Below are 16,771 nucleotides of genomic sequence, written 5' to 3' on the forward strand. Positions count from 1 at the left end.
AGCGTTGACTGGAAGTGATCCGAACACACGGAGCATCTGTTCTATTCATCTGATCCTCAGTGCGGTTAGATTTAGCAAAAACGGTCATAAAGTTAAAGCAGCGAGTTCAACGCAAAACTGTTGAATAGCAAACGTTCCTTCTCATGGAGCAGAAAGCCTAAACGCACCGAGCTGCTCTGCTGAAACCAGGAGGGGAACATTCAGGGTTCTCCGACTCACATACTCTCATAGAAAACTTTAAACTGGATAACATGCAACTTATTAATCAAGTTGACAAGAATAACGTTAATAAATGTTTGGATTTCCCTGCTGACGTGATCTGAAGATGACAAGAAAATGGATGAAGCTGGTGACATCAGCTGAAGGTAAAATCAGAGTTCCAGCTGAATTTTTAAGCAGTGAACTCGTTATTATTTAACGCCGATAAATATTTTATCGCGCATTAACGCAGGTTTTATTATTTATTTTATTATTGTAAAAGTCTGTTGCTGTCTGTAACATCACCGCTCCAGGTGCTCCTCGGTCTCTGTGTGAAGCTAACGGAGCTAACCGGCGCTACTTCCTGTTTTACTTGTTTCAACATAAAAGCACGTATTTAAAAAAAAAATGTAAAAAAAAAAAAAACTCCTGCATTTACAGCCAAGTTGAATTGTCTTCTCAGCGTAGTAGTTCCAGTCTAAAATATCACTTAAAGGCAAAACACACAACTGATAGCAGCAAGTCATTCAAGGAAACAGACAGTGGAGCGAGGCTTCTACATAAAAACTACAGAAAGATGCTGATGTTAAAAGTGTGTTTGCACAACAAATGTTATGGCACTTTCATTCATATGAATGAATGAGTTTATTTAAAGGACATTTCATGAACAACAACAACAAGATGGTTACATCGAATTTAGCAGAAGTGCTATTTTCCATCTGCAGTCCTTAAAGGGGGATGGGGTAGGGAGTCCAATTATTATCATTTTTTTTATTTCTTTATTTAAGAAACAAACAAACAAACCAAAAAAACCTTATTACCAGTGGGTCTATTTTAATCATTTTAATTTGTTCATTTCCGAATCACATTTTATTTAATATTTTCTTTAAAAAAGTCTTTTAGAAGCCTGATTAAAAAAATTAATTAATTAAATTGAATTAAATTAAATAAAAAAACAATTATCGGTGGGAGCACGTCTGTTTTAATAGTAGGTGCATTTTAATTTGTTTGGTGAAATCTTTGATATTTATGCAGGACTTTATGTGTTGGGGGAGTTCATTCCATTCTTATATAGCTATATATGAAAAGCAGTTTTGTGCAAAAGCGCCTTTTCTTTTTGGGATGGTGCGATTTCCCTGAAGAACTGTTCTGGTTGTTCTTACTGTACGTTCTGAGGCAGGCTGGATGAACTGCTTGGGGGGGGATGCAGCTCCATGCAGTATTTTGAATATGAGGGTCAGGTTTGATAGCTTTGATCGATGGCTAATGTCTGTAGCTCGTACTGTTTTAGGAGGGGACAGATGGGATATGATTTGGGCTTCTTTGCCCATATGGCAGCACATTTAAAATAAAACTAAATGCTAAAAGCTATACACTACTTTTAGATTCATTTTTGGATTCTGCGTACAAATGCGATTAATCAGGGAAATCGTGTGATTAATTAGATTAAACATTTTAATCGTTGCCCAGCCCTAATACTAACAAAGTTCATCAGAGGAAACGAGTGACTCGAACAGACCTGAGTGACACTAAACCTGCAGAGAAAAAGTAGGTTTGCTTGACAAATCCTTCTTAAAACACACCAACATGTGACTCAGCTCCAGAAACCGACTGCGGGCGCAGGCGTCATCGGCCATGATGTCAGCACCGTGCACGTGGGAGTGTGTTTTCGGTGGCATGAAGGCAGTAATTAGCATCTCTGATAGGGGAGCTAACGTCCCGCAGAGAGGAGGCAGAGACGGGAGAAAGCTTCAGCTGGAGAAGACAAAGAGAGACTCTGTGGGAGCCTGAGACTCTGCTGGATCAGAGCAGGGAGGTCTGACCTGGTTTGTTTGGTACTGCCTGACCCGCCACATGGGCTCAGCCACTCGCTCTAACAGGAAAGAGTCATGGACAAGCCTGATGCTGCAACAGCTCCGTGTTCAGTGGGTGAAACAGGCTAAAAATACACCACAACAGAAGCACCGTCGCACAAGATCAAGTTCCACAGATGCTCTACATACACCATCGGGAGATAATTTAACCATCAAAAGGTTTTAATGCAGGTGATGAGATAGAAAAATAATCCCACCGTCCCTATGAGAGCGTAGGACAGGGTTATTACAGCTAATAACACCTTTTTATACTCAATGTTCCCATTCAAGGCAAGGCAGGTTTATCTGTACGGCACAATTCAACAACAAGGTGATTCAAAGTGCTTTACAGAGACATTAAAACAGTAGAAATAAAAAGCAGGATTTAGATTTTAAACAAAAAAGAAAGAAAGAAGAAAATCAGATAAAATCAGGAGTTAAAATGTGATTAAGTTTTGAAACTCAAGCTTCAGATTTGGAGCTTAATTCAAACGCAGCTGAAAATATTTCTCTGATGTTTATTCTATAGTTTTATTATATTCTATTTGGTTGTTTTTCCTTTAATTGTTTACATATCTTTAATACTGTACGCTGCTGCAACAATCATTTCCCAAATTGGGATGAATAAAGTATTTATCTATCTATCTATCTATCTATCTATCTATCTATCTATCTATCTATCTATCTATCTAAAATAGGTGTGTCTTCAGCCTGGACTTAAACCCACTGAGTGTTTCAGCTGATCTGAGGCTTTCTGGGAGTTTGTTCCAGACATGTGGAGCATAGAAGCTGAATGCAGCTCCTCCATGTCTGGTTCTGACTCTGGGAACTGATGGAAGACCGGATCCAGATGACCTGAGGGGTCTGGAAGGTTCATACTGGGTCAGGAGGTCACTGATGCATTCTGGTCCTGGACCATTCAGAGCTTTATAGAGCAGCGTCAGAGGAGAAAAAACAACATTTAAACTGTTAAAACTGCCCAAAACTCGGCGTTACAGGTAACAAAAGAAAGCATCGGTCATGGTGACTTACTGGGAGAAAGATCCATTATTCTATTCTATTAACTACACTTTTATTTGTGTCGAGCTGAGAGAAGAGAGCAGTTAAAATAAGCAGGTTATGAAAGGTAGATGTTATCACAATGAACCTCTGAAGTTTGGGCTGCAGTGATTAACCGTCCAAAGGGCTTTGGTGCCATCAGGGGGCGGTGCCCCCCCGGCACACCCCCCGCCTACGCCTGAGGGGCGTGGTTTCACTTTCAAAGCAACACGAAACTGACTGCATTCACTTTTCTTTGAAAAGCTCCAAACACAGGCTGTTGGATATTCCTACTTTCCACTTGTTTTTAAATGCAGCGTCGGCAGCTTTACTAGCATAAACTCGTTAGCTTTCTGTGTAAAGCAGCAGTTCTTAGCATTAGCCTCTAACAACAAACAGTTCACAGGAATGTGTCAGACGGTGTGACCCATGGGTCTTTGCCCGACCCGACCCCGTCCAATATGGCTGCACCGACACATCCGTTATACCTCTGACATGTGATGAGGTGAATTACCACTAAGGCTGCTACATTCTGTCGTCATTTTGTTGCTACTTCAACACACGACTCCCAAAAAGATTGTGATGAAAAGATAGATGGGGAACAACCGTGGCTGAACTGTAAGTATTAGCAGCATCTGCTAGTGTGAGCTCAGTTAGCAGCGTGTGCTAGTGTGAGCTCAGTTAGCAGCGTGTGCTAGCGTGAGCTCAGTCAGCAGCGTATCCTAGCGTGAGCTCAGTTAGCAGCGTGTGCTAGCGTGAGCTCCGTTAGCAGCGTGTGCTAGCGTGAGCTCAGTTAGCAGCGTTTGCTAGCGTGAGCTCAGTTAGCAGCGTGTGCTAGCGTGAGCTCAGTTAGCAGCGTGTGCTAGCGTGAGCTCAGTTAGCAGCGTTTGCTAGCGTGAGCTCAGTTAGCAGCGTTTGCTAGCGTGAGCTCAGTTAGCAGCGTGTGCTAGCGTGAGCTCAGTTAGCAGCGTGTGCTAGCGTGAGCTCAGTTAGCAGCGTTTGCTAGCGTGAGCTCAGTTAGCAGCGTGTGCTAGCGTGAGCTAAGTTAGCAGCGTGTGCTAGCGTGAGCTCAGTTAGCAGCGTTTGCTAGCGTGAGCTCAGTTAGCAGCGTGTGCTAGCGTGAGCTCAGTTAGCAGCGTGTGCTAGTGTGAGCTCAGTTAGCACCGTATGCTAGTGGGAGCTCAGTTTCACAATCACATGAAAGCAATGGAGAAATTGAGAAGTTTACAATTGTTTTTCCTATTTTTGTCATCACAAACCACTGAAAATGTACTCTATTGTTGCAGGTCCTGGAGTTGTATTGATTTATAAGTCAATACAACTATACTGCCACTGAAAATCACTGCCAATGTAACAGATCAAAGGATTCTTCTTCTTCTTCTTTAATACAATCAACTGTTCCAATAACGAGAGATGCTCACTCATAGATATGAAAGAGATCAATAAAACCACAGAAGAGAAGCCTGAGCAGCAGAATTTCTGCATTTTTGAGCGAGAACATAACTGATGAAGTGTTTAAAAAAAAAGTGATTCTAAGCAAGTTCGACCAACTCAGTAATTTAGATTCCTTCTGAAAGCGTCTTCCCTGATCTCAGACGCTAACGTAGGGGCCATGATACCATCGTCCCTAACAGACAGACTGAAACCACCGATATAAGAGCTGAACTGGAAGAAACTGTAAACAAGTCGGCCTCCTCCCCTTCTTTGGGAGAAGTTCTGTAAAAGTCCTTTCTCTCTCTCTCTCTCTCTTTTTTTTTCTTCCACTGTCTAGATCTTTGTTAATTTCAGTCACTGTTTTGCACCTTTACGTCATATTTTTCCACTAATCCAATCCTCTTCTTCGCTCTATGTGCCCTAACGAGCATTCTGTGTTAATATGAGTACTTTACAGGTGAGAAAAACAACCATACAGAGTACGAGTCATTCACAGGTGAGAGCAACAACAAGACAAAAAGAAGAAAAAAAACCTAGATAGATAGATAGATAGATAGATAGATAGATAGATAGATAGATAGATAGATAGATAGATAGATAGATAGATAGATAGATAGATAGATAGATAGATAGATAGATAGATAGATAGATAGATAGATAGATAGATAGATAGATAGATAGATAGATAGATAGATAGATAGATAGATAGATAGATAGATAGATAGATAGATAGATAGATAGATAGATAGATAGATAGATAGATAGATAGATAGATAGATAGATAGATAGATAGGAGGCTGTGGTTTCAGCCAGGAAGCTGTTACAGTCTTCTTTGCTATCAGCAGCAGGATTCTCAGTAAACATTTAGAGCTCTTATCTGTCACACCGTCAGGAATTATACCCAAAATGTAAAGTGCTGCTTCCAGATGGAGGTTAAGGCCCATAATCTGTCTAATTTCCTTTTGAATATTCTTCCAAAAATCCTGTATTTTTGGGCAATCCCAGAATATACTGTATGAGCGGAGTCTTTTTATAGAAGCACAAAGCAAGGATGACTCCAGCTCTGCTCCCTGACTCTTTCCGCTCGTCCACCGTCTGTCTGCTTCAGTAAATAAAACAGAGATGGATGAAGTTGCCACAGGACGCTGCAGACAGCTCTGCGTGGAACACTGAAGGTTTCCAGTTCCCCTGAACACAAACATGCCAAAGGATTCGACATGTTTGGAACAAACTGCCAGTGGAGATTAAACTTTCACCAAATGGAGACATTTTTAAATCCAGGTTAAAGACATTTCTGTTCTCATGTGTCTATGCATGAAATCTGCACGATATCTTTGAAATTATCTGGACTGTTGCTGGTTTTTAAACTCATTTAAATGGTTTTATTTGTTTCTCTTTATATTCTTTTATGTATTTTTAATGCTTCTTCCACTCCCTGCTGCAATGCTTTTATTTTATGTAAAGCTCTTTGAACTGTTCTGTACATGAAATGTTTTATACAAATAAATTTGATTTAATTTGATTTCCCATCAGAGGCAAGGCAATTTTAATTATAGAGCACAATTCGTACACAAGGTAATTCAAAGTGCTTTACAGCTACTTAAAATCACAACAAAGCAATAAAATCATTAAAAAATAAATAAAGAAATAAAGAAATAAAAGAAAATAAAGAAAATAAATAAAGAAAAATTTAATTATTAAATTGAAAAATGTATTAAAAAATTTAAAATAAAAAGCCCATTAAAAATAATCATTAATTAATTAATTTAAAAGTGCTTTAAGTAAATTACTTAAAGTGCTGAAGCCGAAGAGACTAAAAATCCCACAAACTGTGGGAAACCCCATCAGGACCAGTCTGTTAATCTGAAGGTAATCTAAATATTTAACAACAAAAATCATTCAGATTATTGGGATTTAATGACATTAAATTAGAGCATTGTGTACGCTACAAACAGCAGCTTATCGTCACGGTAACAAGGTGGACCTTGACTCAGACGTCGATCCTCAGCATCACGAAAGGTTCCCCAGATGCAGCGAGTGGGCGCTCAGAGTCACTACAGCAACCGATTAGGCAATCAGTTCCAACATTATGCAACAAACCAAACTATGCAACAGACAACTCCATTTAATTCAGCTGTCATGCAAACCCACACCGGAAAAAATGCCCCTCCAAAAAGAAGTAAAAAAACAACAAATAAAAGATGTTTTTGCTTGAAATAAGCAAAAAAATCTGCCAATGGAACTAGTGAAAATCGACTTGTCAAGATTTCTTGAAATAAGATGTGATATTTAGGACTTTTGAGATAAAAGTGATCTTGAAATTAGCTTAAAAACCTCTTCAAATGTAAAAGAAAAAGCTCGTTTCATCTGAAATATGACTCAAAACAATTTGTTTTCAAGACTTTTTCACTTAACAAGATATTCCAGATGTATTGTCTTCAAACAAGTCCCTATATCTGGCTGAAATAGAGCTTGTTAGGCAGTTGTGTCTTATATTAAGTGTAATGAGATACTCAATGAGACACATATACTTGGTAAGATTTAGATTTTTTCCAGTGCAGGTCCAGTCTATGGAGAAAGAAGTTTTAATCTGCTTAAATCTGCCTTTCTGTTGGGATTCTAACCCAAAGCCAGCCTCCAGACTCACGGTTCTGGAAGAAGATGCACGGCTGACGCACGGCTGTGACGCTCAGGTGTCCAAACACCCCGAGTCAGACCTCCTGTGCACACAGCTGAATCTGCTCCCGTGGTGGAGGAATGTGTCCGTCTGCACAGAGGCAGCCGGCTGAGCCTTCATGACCATATACAGTGCGAGCCGGGCCGGCCGGCCACCAGCTGAAAGAGCTGGAAGCAAAGCAGTGGGACAAAGAGGGAGGAAGGGGTCGGGGGGGTGGGCAGAGGACAGAGACAGAAATATAAGGGTGACCCGGAGGAGGAAGAGGAAACAACAATGAGAAAGGAGAAGAAAGAATGGCGTTGATTAAAAAATCTAAGAAGATGAGAGGAAAGTGGCCGAGAAGGGGGGAGAGCTGCATCTGTCCAGCTCCTAAAAAGGAAAGGGCTGATTTTACTGCCACAGCAGAGATAACGGGGGGAGAGAGGGTCCAGATCTGCAAGCAGGAAGCGTTTTCTGAGAGAGGAAGAAGTTTCCCTGGAGCCTTTCTCCCCCTCTGCAAGTGGTCAGAGCACCAGAGTCCCAACGAGAAGGCAGAAGAGCTGCAGGAGAACCACGATGCTGCTCACTGAGAGCTCCACAGCAGGAGAACCACGATGCTGCTCACTGAGAGCTCCACAGCAGGAGAACCACGATGCTGCTCACTGAGAGCTCCACAGCAGGAGAACCACGATGCTGCTCACTGAGAGCTCCACAGCAGGAGAACCACGATGCTGCTCACTGAGAGCTCCAAAGCAGGAGAACCACGATGCTGCTCACTTTGAGCTCCACAGCAGGAGAACCACGATGCTGCTCACTGAGAGCTCCACAGCAGGAGAACCACGATGCTGCTCACTGAGAGCTCCAAAGCAGGAGAACCACGATGCTGCTCACTGTGAGCTCCACAGCAGGAGAACCACGATGCTGCTCACTGTGAGCTCCACAGCAGGAGAACCACGATGCTGCTCACTGTGAGCTCCACAGCAGGAGGCCTTCTGATGAAGATCAAGGCCGAAGCAAATACTGCCGACATTTACCGCCACAACTCCACAACTGCACAATATTTCGTAACTCCAGAGTATTTCAGGACTCAGATAAAAGCCTGAAAACAGTTGGCTTTGGGTGTTTCCTTGTCCTGCTTACCTACTAACATAAGCTGAGAAGGCAGATCCAGATGTTCTGTTATCATCCAGGCAAAGTTTACGATCTAAACTGCACAAAGAAGCTCACACTGCCTGGAACGCCTCATCTTAAAAAACCAAACGTGCTGAGCTCTGCCTCCATGCAAACACATGCAAACACAACTGAACACACAGCGGAGCCGAGGGGAAACGCCTAAGGACTCCCCCTGGACCGAGGGCAGGGAAAGCACACAGAGGCGGGGGGGGGCAGCAGGTGTTTACAGCCACAACAAGCTGAGTCAGCACTCCACTCAGGTGCAAACACACTCAGAGGAAGCAGCCCGTTCAGAAGCTGTTCGTCACCACACAAACGCTTTAGAGCTTCAGTGTCGTCAGCTGAACACGCAGCTTCTGCTTCTGCTTCCATCTGAGGCCGAGGAAACGACCCCTGTCCACCTTAAAAACTCCAGACTGTCCAGCTGAGCCTCTTTTGGACATTTTCACAGCAACACTTTGGGAGCCTTTTGGTCTCACGGTGTTTGCTTTCTGACTGCAGAGCAGAGATGCTCACTATTTATTTCACCAGAGCCACATTGGCAGCAAAATCAAGGTTAGAGCCACTTTTACCACAACATACTAAAGTCCCCTTTTTGCAAATATGCATTTCTACATATAAAACATCCCACAAAAAAAGAAACAACACAAGAAAGTCCTCGACTTTCTTCATGTTGTATTTGTAGTTTGTTGTTGTAATCATAGTGAGACATTCAGGATGAGCATGGTTTCTGTGCTGGTTTTTGTGCTGGTTTCTGTGCTGGTTTTTGTGCTGGTTTCTGTGCTGGTTTTTGCCCTTTTTTAATTAAAAACCGATCCATTGTGCCTGGATCTCGCGCTGGCTAAAGGAGCTAGCGTGCTCTGTGGTTTAAGCGGGCTTAGTTGCCAGGTTTAACAGAGCCCCCTTTAGGAAACACCATTAAGCCTTAATTAATACTTAATAAAAATACTTAATACTACAAAAACGCAAACTTAATAAAAATACTTAATACTGTGCATTATTCGCTGTATGTTATTTGAAAAAATGTATTGTTATTGTTAGCATATAAGCTACTATGCGAGAGCGAGCCGCCAATTAGAGCTTGCGTATCTCTGGTGTAGAGGCTCAGCTGCGGGCAGCAGAGTGTTGCAGAGGCTCGTTTTCCCAGCCAGCTGTCACAAAGTCTCCGACAGGAGCGCAGAACCAGTTTTCCTCAAGCAATCACAAACATAAAACCTGCATTTCAAGTTGATTTACGGTCCCCCGGAGCATGCCTGGAAGATCAGGGCCAACTTTAGAGCCAGCGGAGCCATCACACACACAAACAATCAGAGGGTCTGGGTGGAAAGTCCCCGTCACATGAAACAGGCGAGGAGATGAAGCCGCCTGCAGCACGTGGCGTCACCGCCACTTCATCAACAATAATCCCTGATAGGGGACATTTTTGTCCACTTGGGGTGTACTTTCTCCTCTAATTTCACACTGGAAACAGTGATACTCATCATGTTTAGTCCAGTTGTGCATTTTTTTTTACTATTTTTTCGAATTTCAAACACACATCATATACAATGCAATTTTTAATTGTGTAGAAAAATATGCATAGATTGAAAATATAGCAGTTTTTGTGTGTGTGTTTTAACAGAAATTGGTGTTTACATCATATAAACCAGTATTTAAAGGGTTATTTTTTTTAAATAATTAAAAACTTGGAGGTTATGATCAGAACTGAAGTGGAATAAAAGATTTATGGAAAAAAAAGTGGAAAAAAAAATATTAACATATGGTATTTTGGGGATCATTTTAGAAAATTCAAAAATTCAATTTCAGAAGTTGAGGAGTTTTTTTTATTATTTTAAATCAGGCATAACAAAAAAATTAAAAATCAACGTTGTTGCTAATCATTGACATATCCCAGACCATAATTATCCCTACTCAATAATTCCACTTTGCATTCCATATTTTGAAAATACTGGCACCTAAAGGCTTAAAATTTGGACTAAAAAGTTTAAATTGGCATCTAAAGGGTTAATTTTTGGAAAATAATTGAAAACTTGGTAGTTATGATCAGAACTGAAGTGGAATAAAATATCTATGAAAGAAAAGCGGGAAAAAAAAATTAATGTTTGATTAAAAAAATTTAAAAAATTATGTTTTTAAGTTGTTTTAAAAGGGGACGAAAATGTCCCCTTTCAGAAATTAAGTTGTGTTTTAAATCAGGTATGAGGGTTAAAGGTGCACACAGGAGTCGTTTCATTCAGACTGAAACCAGGCGGTAAATAAAGAGCAGCAAAGCGACCAGATCAACGAGGTTTTACGCTTAAATTATTCAATTACAGCAGCAGCTGAGAGACGCGTTACCACCTCTGTCCCGCTGCTAATAATAACACCGATTACAGCTGCTGTTAACTCGCAGTTATTAAAGGGTTATTACACTGGCTGGGTTCATTTCAGGCATCACAACAAACAGAGTGAAGTCATCAAATATCATGTTTCATCCATTTTCAAATGTCACAAATGAGGCATCATTTGAATCCTTGGATCACGACGAGCCCAACTCACCCTATGACGTCATTTTCCGTCTAATTAGATTTTCCGCCATTTTGAATTTTATCAAAAACCTTCAAAAAGCATTTCAGGTCACGCAGATTGTCCGATTTTCACGGGACTTGGCACATAGAGTCTTCAGACTAAGCCGCAAAAAAGTTATCGTGTGGAATTTTTAATTACGCTTCCGTTTGCCCATAGCAACCAATCAAACTCGGTGGCGACGCCGCCAAACAGGAAGTGAGGCCATATCTTGGCAGCCGTTTACTCTTTTGACGTCAAACTTCTAACGCAGACGTATGGCCACATCTTTGAGAGGTCCAAGAAGTTTGGTGACGTTTGGCCTCTAGGGGGCGCTATATGTAGCAAAAAATGCATTTTTGCTCATATCTTTGGACCCCTTGGTCCATATTTCACAAATGAGGTACCATTGGAATCCTTGGATGAGGTCATCGCAACCCATGATGTCATTTGCGCCATGTTGGATTTTCCGCCATTTTGAATTTTATCAAAAACCTTCAAAAAGCAATTAAGGCCACGCAGATTGTCCGATTTCCCCGAGACTTGACACAAAGAATCTTCAGACCAAGCCGCACAAAAGTTATTGTGTGGATTTTTTACTTTCGCTTCCGTTTGCCCAGGGCAGCCAATCAAACTCTGGTCCGACACGCAAACAGGAAGTCAGGCCAACTCCTACGATGCGTTTATGTATCGAACTTGGTGCATGGAGCCTTCTTGAGCAGCCATAGCTTGCCTACTTTGCAGCTGTGCTGCTAGCCCCCCCCCACCCCATCACTGAGGATGGCGTTCTACTCTCTGAGGACGGCGTTCTACTCTCTGAGGCTCACTGAGGATGGCGTTCTACTCTCTGAGGCTCACTGAGGACGGCGTTCTACTCTCTGAGGCTCACTGAGGATGGCGTTCTACTCTCTGAGGCTCACTGAGGACGGCGTTCTACTCTCTGAGGCTCTCTGAGGACGGCGTTCTACTCACTGAGGCTCACTGAGGACGGCGTTCTACTCTCTGAGGCTCACTGAGGATGGCGTTCTACTCTCTGAGGCTCACTGAGGACGGCGTTCTACTCTCTGAGGCTCACTGAGGATGGCGTTCTACTCTCTGAGGCTCACTGAGGATGGCGTTCTACTCACTGAGGCTCTCTGAGGACGGCGTTCTACTCTCCGAGGCTCTCTGAGGACGGCGTTCTACTCACTGAGGCTCACTGAGGACGGCGTTCTACTCTCCGAGGCTCACTGAGGACGGCGTTCTACTCTCCGAGGCTCTCTGAGGACGGCGTTCTACTCTCCGAGGCTCACTGAGGACGGCGTTCTACTCTCCGAGGCTCTCTGAGGACGGCGTTCTACTCACTGAGGCTCACTGAGTGGCGTTCTACTCTCTGAGGCTCACTGAGGACGGCGTTCTACTCTCTGAGGCTCACTGAGGATGGCGTTCTACTCTCTGAGGCTCACTGAGGATGGCGTTCTACTCTCTGAGGCTCACTGAGGACGGCGTTCTACTCTCTGAGGCTCACTGAGGATGGCGTTCTACTCTCTGAGGCTCACTGAGGATGGCGTTCTACTCTCTGAGGCTCACTGAGGATGGCGTTCTACTCTCTGAGGCTCACTGAGGACGGCGTTCTACTCTCTGAGGACGGCGTTCTACTCTCTGAGGCTCACTGAGGATGGCGTTCTACTCTCTGAGGCTCACTGAGGACGGCGTTCTACTCTCTGAGGACGGCGTTCTACTCTCTGAGGCTCACTGAGGACGGCGTTCTACTCACCCAGCATAGCTTCAGGAGGCAGCAGGAACATAAAAGTGGCTCGGCAGTCAAACTCAGCTCCAGATGAGCCACCGTCCTCGTCTGTGGTCCAGTGTGTAAAGACACTGGTTGCTTATTCCCCATCGGCAGCACACACACACACACTTGCACTCAGTCTCTCAATTAGCGCGCACACTCAAAGCTCAAAGAAAAGCAGCTGATTGGCTGCACAGCTCGACCTGCTCTGTGCAGACTAAAGGCTGAAAGTGTCCGCTGACATTTAGCTGCTGCTGTGTTGTGAACACACACACCCTGCAGCTGCAGAGTGGCTGACGTGTGTGTGTGTGTGTGTGTGTGTGTGTGTGTTAACACAAACAGCTCCACCCCTCTGCCCTCAGTTGGTACGGTCCGAGCTGCCTGCCTGAACACGCTGCCCGGCGACATCAGCAAAACAAACAACCGGTTTGTGTGTCCTTTCTCTCACCTCCACGCGAAGCCAGTGACACACACTCGTGCACACACACACGTGCACACACACCCTCACATCTGCAGCCTCGACCCCTCGGGGTGTGTGCCTCCCATCTCTGGTGGTTACTATGACGATAACTGCCAACAAAAGAGAGGGGGCTGTGTGGCTGAAATCCATGTCACACCAGTGATACCTCAACAAACTCTGTCACCACGTGTTTTCATTAGTTCCAGGACTTATGCATCAGTGTTTCTGCTTAGCGTCTGCAGAGCTTCTTCCTCGTGTTGGCTCTGCCTTACGGGCGATAAAAAATAAAAAAGACCCGTCACTGTTCAGGACCTGCAGGGTCAGAGGAGCAGCGGCTGCAGTCTGTATGTTCCTTCATCTTAAAGCCTGCGGCTGTACAGCTTTTCTGCATCAACTGTGAGAAACCGAAGGCACGATACACTATGGCTGTGTTCCAAACCGCATACTTCTCCTACTACTCCTACTAATTTTAACTTTTTTTAAGTTCCCGGATGCATACTAGATTCTCCGAAATGTTGGGTATGCATCATGAGGTTACTACTCATACTCAAACTACCCAAGATGCAACGTAACGTGACGTCGCCGATCGTCATTTCCTGTCAAAACGGCAGTTTCAAGCTAGCTACAACGAGGGTAGGTTCACTTCCTGTTTTCAAAACAAAAGCACCAATTGTATGGTAATGGCTTTCCCTATGATAAAAGGCAACGGGTATTTTATTTTGTGAAAATAACAGGAAGTGCGTTAGCTCACTGCGGCTAGCTTTAGTAGCGCCGAATTCGTGGGAACAAAATTGTAAACAGCCGATATTTTGTCAGGTTTTCAACACGTTGGGGATCTAAACGACTACTTTCTCACCTGAAAATGTTTCAAATGTTGCAAAAGTTTACAGAGTTTAGAGCTTAAGGGAAATCAGCTTCAGGCCGGCTGATTTCGGCTCGGGCAGGAGCGAAATGCATTGTGGGTAAACGCTCTGCATACTGTCTGATCGATGAGTATGTAGTATGGAAGTATGCAGTATGGAAGTATGTAGTAGGCGGTTTCGAACACAGCCTGACTCAAACTAAAGCCTTGTTTCCACTGTACAAAGGGACCTTCAGGGGTGGGCGGAGTGCATGCCGAAGCGTAAATAGCAAATAACAAACAACATCCATAATTTGGAACCACCTCCAAGCTTCTTCAGCTTTAAGGCTGATTTATGGAAGCCTACGGAGACTCGCGGAGACCACAAGGGTTGTGATTGGTCGGCTAACAACATCATTTCCTGAATCACTTTCCCGGTTTAGCTCCTTCCTCTCAGAACAACAACACCGCCATTTCTGAAAGAGTTTACTGTGTGCCGGTCAACGTTTGGTCAAAATTATTTGCATTTCAATTGTCAATAAGCTGCAACTCCCACAACAGTCTTTCTCTCTCGGTCGCCATCGTTAACTGTGAGGAGTGGAACGAAGCCGGAAGGTGAACCATCAATCAACCACTTTCACCATAGACGTCAAGAGATTGGGTCGTTTAGCGTAGCGACGCCTACTGATCGGGAGGTGAACTGCCTTGGGTATCCGACATCCTGCTTCATTTTCACAGCGGTTAGCACCATTAATGCTAAGCCAAGCTAAGTTGGACTTCTTCTTAAGAAGCGATTTGCTTGATTTTGACTCGTTTTGATTGCTTGTTTCAATCCAAAGATTTGGCAACCCCGGCTCCATCAGAGGAGTCGGTGCGGAGCAGGAAGGCTGAGCGACACGCTTAAGGTTGGACCGTTAATGCTCTGCAGCAGATCTATCCAGCAGGTGACGAGCTCCGGACCAGCAGAGAGGCAGCAAACATGGATAAAGTGTAAAAGGAAACAAACCGCAAACTTCTGAGACGCGTATGCGGCAGCTGAACTCAGATAAACACTTAAAAACAGTCTTTAACTGCTCTTATATACCAGCAACCGCAGCAGCTTTACAGCAAAGTTGCAACTTCCAACGATGCAAATAGGAAGTGAACACGTTTCCTTAGTGGAAATCAGCAGAAATGCACACGCACATGCTCGTTTTCTGCTGAAAAGAAGCCCAACATTTCCCTCGTTCAAGCCCTGCAGCTCAGGGGAGGTCGGCCATGACGATGAGGTCATCGCTCAGCAGAGCGAACCCTCCAGAGTGATTTCACTTCCTGCGTTTGAAGCAGAAACAGACACGATTTCATAAGGGGATGAGAGAGATGGAGGTTTCCTGCAGAGGCCCGGCCATCTCGGCCACCCCGGGGGGGAACTTTTCTCACGATGCTGAGCTCCAACATGCTGACCCACATGCGGGGGAAAGTCCCCTCGTCGAGCTTGTAACCGGAGCGGACTCCGTTAAGAATTTTGGGTCACGGGGTCAGTTTTTCTGCCAAATCATACAGCCGAGTGTCATGTGTCCACTCCAGTAATTACAGCACGGTTTGGATTAGGAACACATTTCTGCAGATCTTTTGTGAGGCTTCACACGGGCGGAAAAAAGGCGTTCAAGAGATGCTAACCGCAAACCATGGGAATCTGTGTTTATTATCCTGTAGACCAGAGATCCTCATTGTGCGGCTCCTCAAGCTCTAATTGGCGGCTCACACTCCCATAGTAGCTTATAACAATAACAATACATTTTTTCTAATAACATACAGCGAATACTGCACAGTATTAAGTATTTTTATTACGTATTAATTAAGGCTTTATGGTGTTCCCTAAAGGGGGCTCTGTTAAACCTGGCAACGCAGCCCGCTTAAACCACCGTCACACCTGACCACAGAGCAGCTAGCTCCTTTAGCCAGCGCGAGATGCAGGCACCATGGATCGGTTTTTAATTAAAAAAGGGCAAAAACCAGCACAGAAACCAGCACAGAAACCAGCACAGAAACCAGCACAGAAACCATGCTCATCCTGAATGTCTCACTATGATTACAACAACAAACTACAAATACAACATGAAGAAAGTCGAGCACATGCACGCCAGCTTCCGCTCATCCCAGTATTAAGGTAAATGTGGTCTGAATTGAACATGTATCGGCTGTGTTGTTTCTTTTTCTGTGGGATGTTTTATATGTAGAAATGCATATTTGCAAAAAAGGGGACTTTAGTATGTTGTGGTAAAAGTGGCTCTAACCTTGATTTTGCTGCCAATGTGGCTCTGGTGAAATAAATAGTGAGTATCACTGCTTTAGGTTAAAGTGTTGCCGTCTTTACAAAGGAATCAGTTCATCAGAGCAAAGAAACATGACTCAGAAGCACAGAAAAACATGCAGCTGATATGTGGAGAGAAACTCTCCGGCTCAGTGTTGCCACCTTTAATCAGGCTGATAAAGCAAAGATGGCAGCGCTGCAACGTCTCTGCAGAGCTGCTGTTTACCTTAATGCAACCGGCTTTGGTTCCTGAAGATCTTTAAAGACGGGACTGTGACTCTTACTGAGCAGCAGATCAGACAGCAGCCATCATCTGGCTGCGCCTCCCGCTAACATTCGTTTGTTTTGGTGCTTCAGTTTACCCCATGAGCCCGTTTTCTGTAGTTTCTGTTTGTCTTCCCTGTGTTTTCTTACTGCTTTTAGACTGATTCCTGATCCTGAACCTGTGCTTTGCCCTTTAACAGCCTCAGAACAGGCTTCAGTGGTGAAACTAGTCCCAGAGTAGCCGAT

The 16,771-nt window shown here is 43.8% G+C and overlaps 1 protein-coding gene across 9 annotated transcripts in view; it reads right to left on the bottom strand.

Moving 5' to 3' along the window:
- LOC142398604 (disco-interacting protein 2 homolog C) overlaps positions 1-16,771 on the bottom strand; it is a 262,105-nt gene that overhangs the window by 127,400 nt on the left and 117,934 nt on the right. The window contains exon 1 of one of the 9 annotated variants that reach the window (XM_075482672.1): positions 12,653-12,908. The exons of the other annotated variants lie outside the window; for them this stretch is intronic. Coding sequence (XP_075338787.1) covers positions 12,653-12,683 — 31 coding nt within the window. The 5' untranslated portion in view covers positions 12,684-12,908. Of the gene's footprint in view, positions 1-12,652; positions 12,909-16,771 lie in introns of those variants that run through there. 9 annotated transcript variants of the gene reach the window in all.

The sequence above is a fragment of the Odontesthes bonariensis genome, chromosome 14, assembly GCF_027942865.1.
Source record: "Odontesthes bonariensis isolate fOdoBon6 chromosome 14, fOdoBon6.hap1, whole genome shotgun sequence".
NCBI classification, from domain to species: Eukaryota; Metazoa; Chordata; class Actinopteri; order Atheriniformes; family Atherinopsidae; genus Odontesthes; species Odontesthes bonariensis.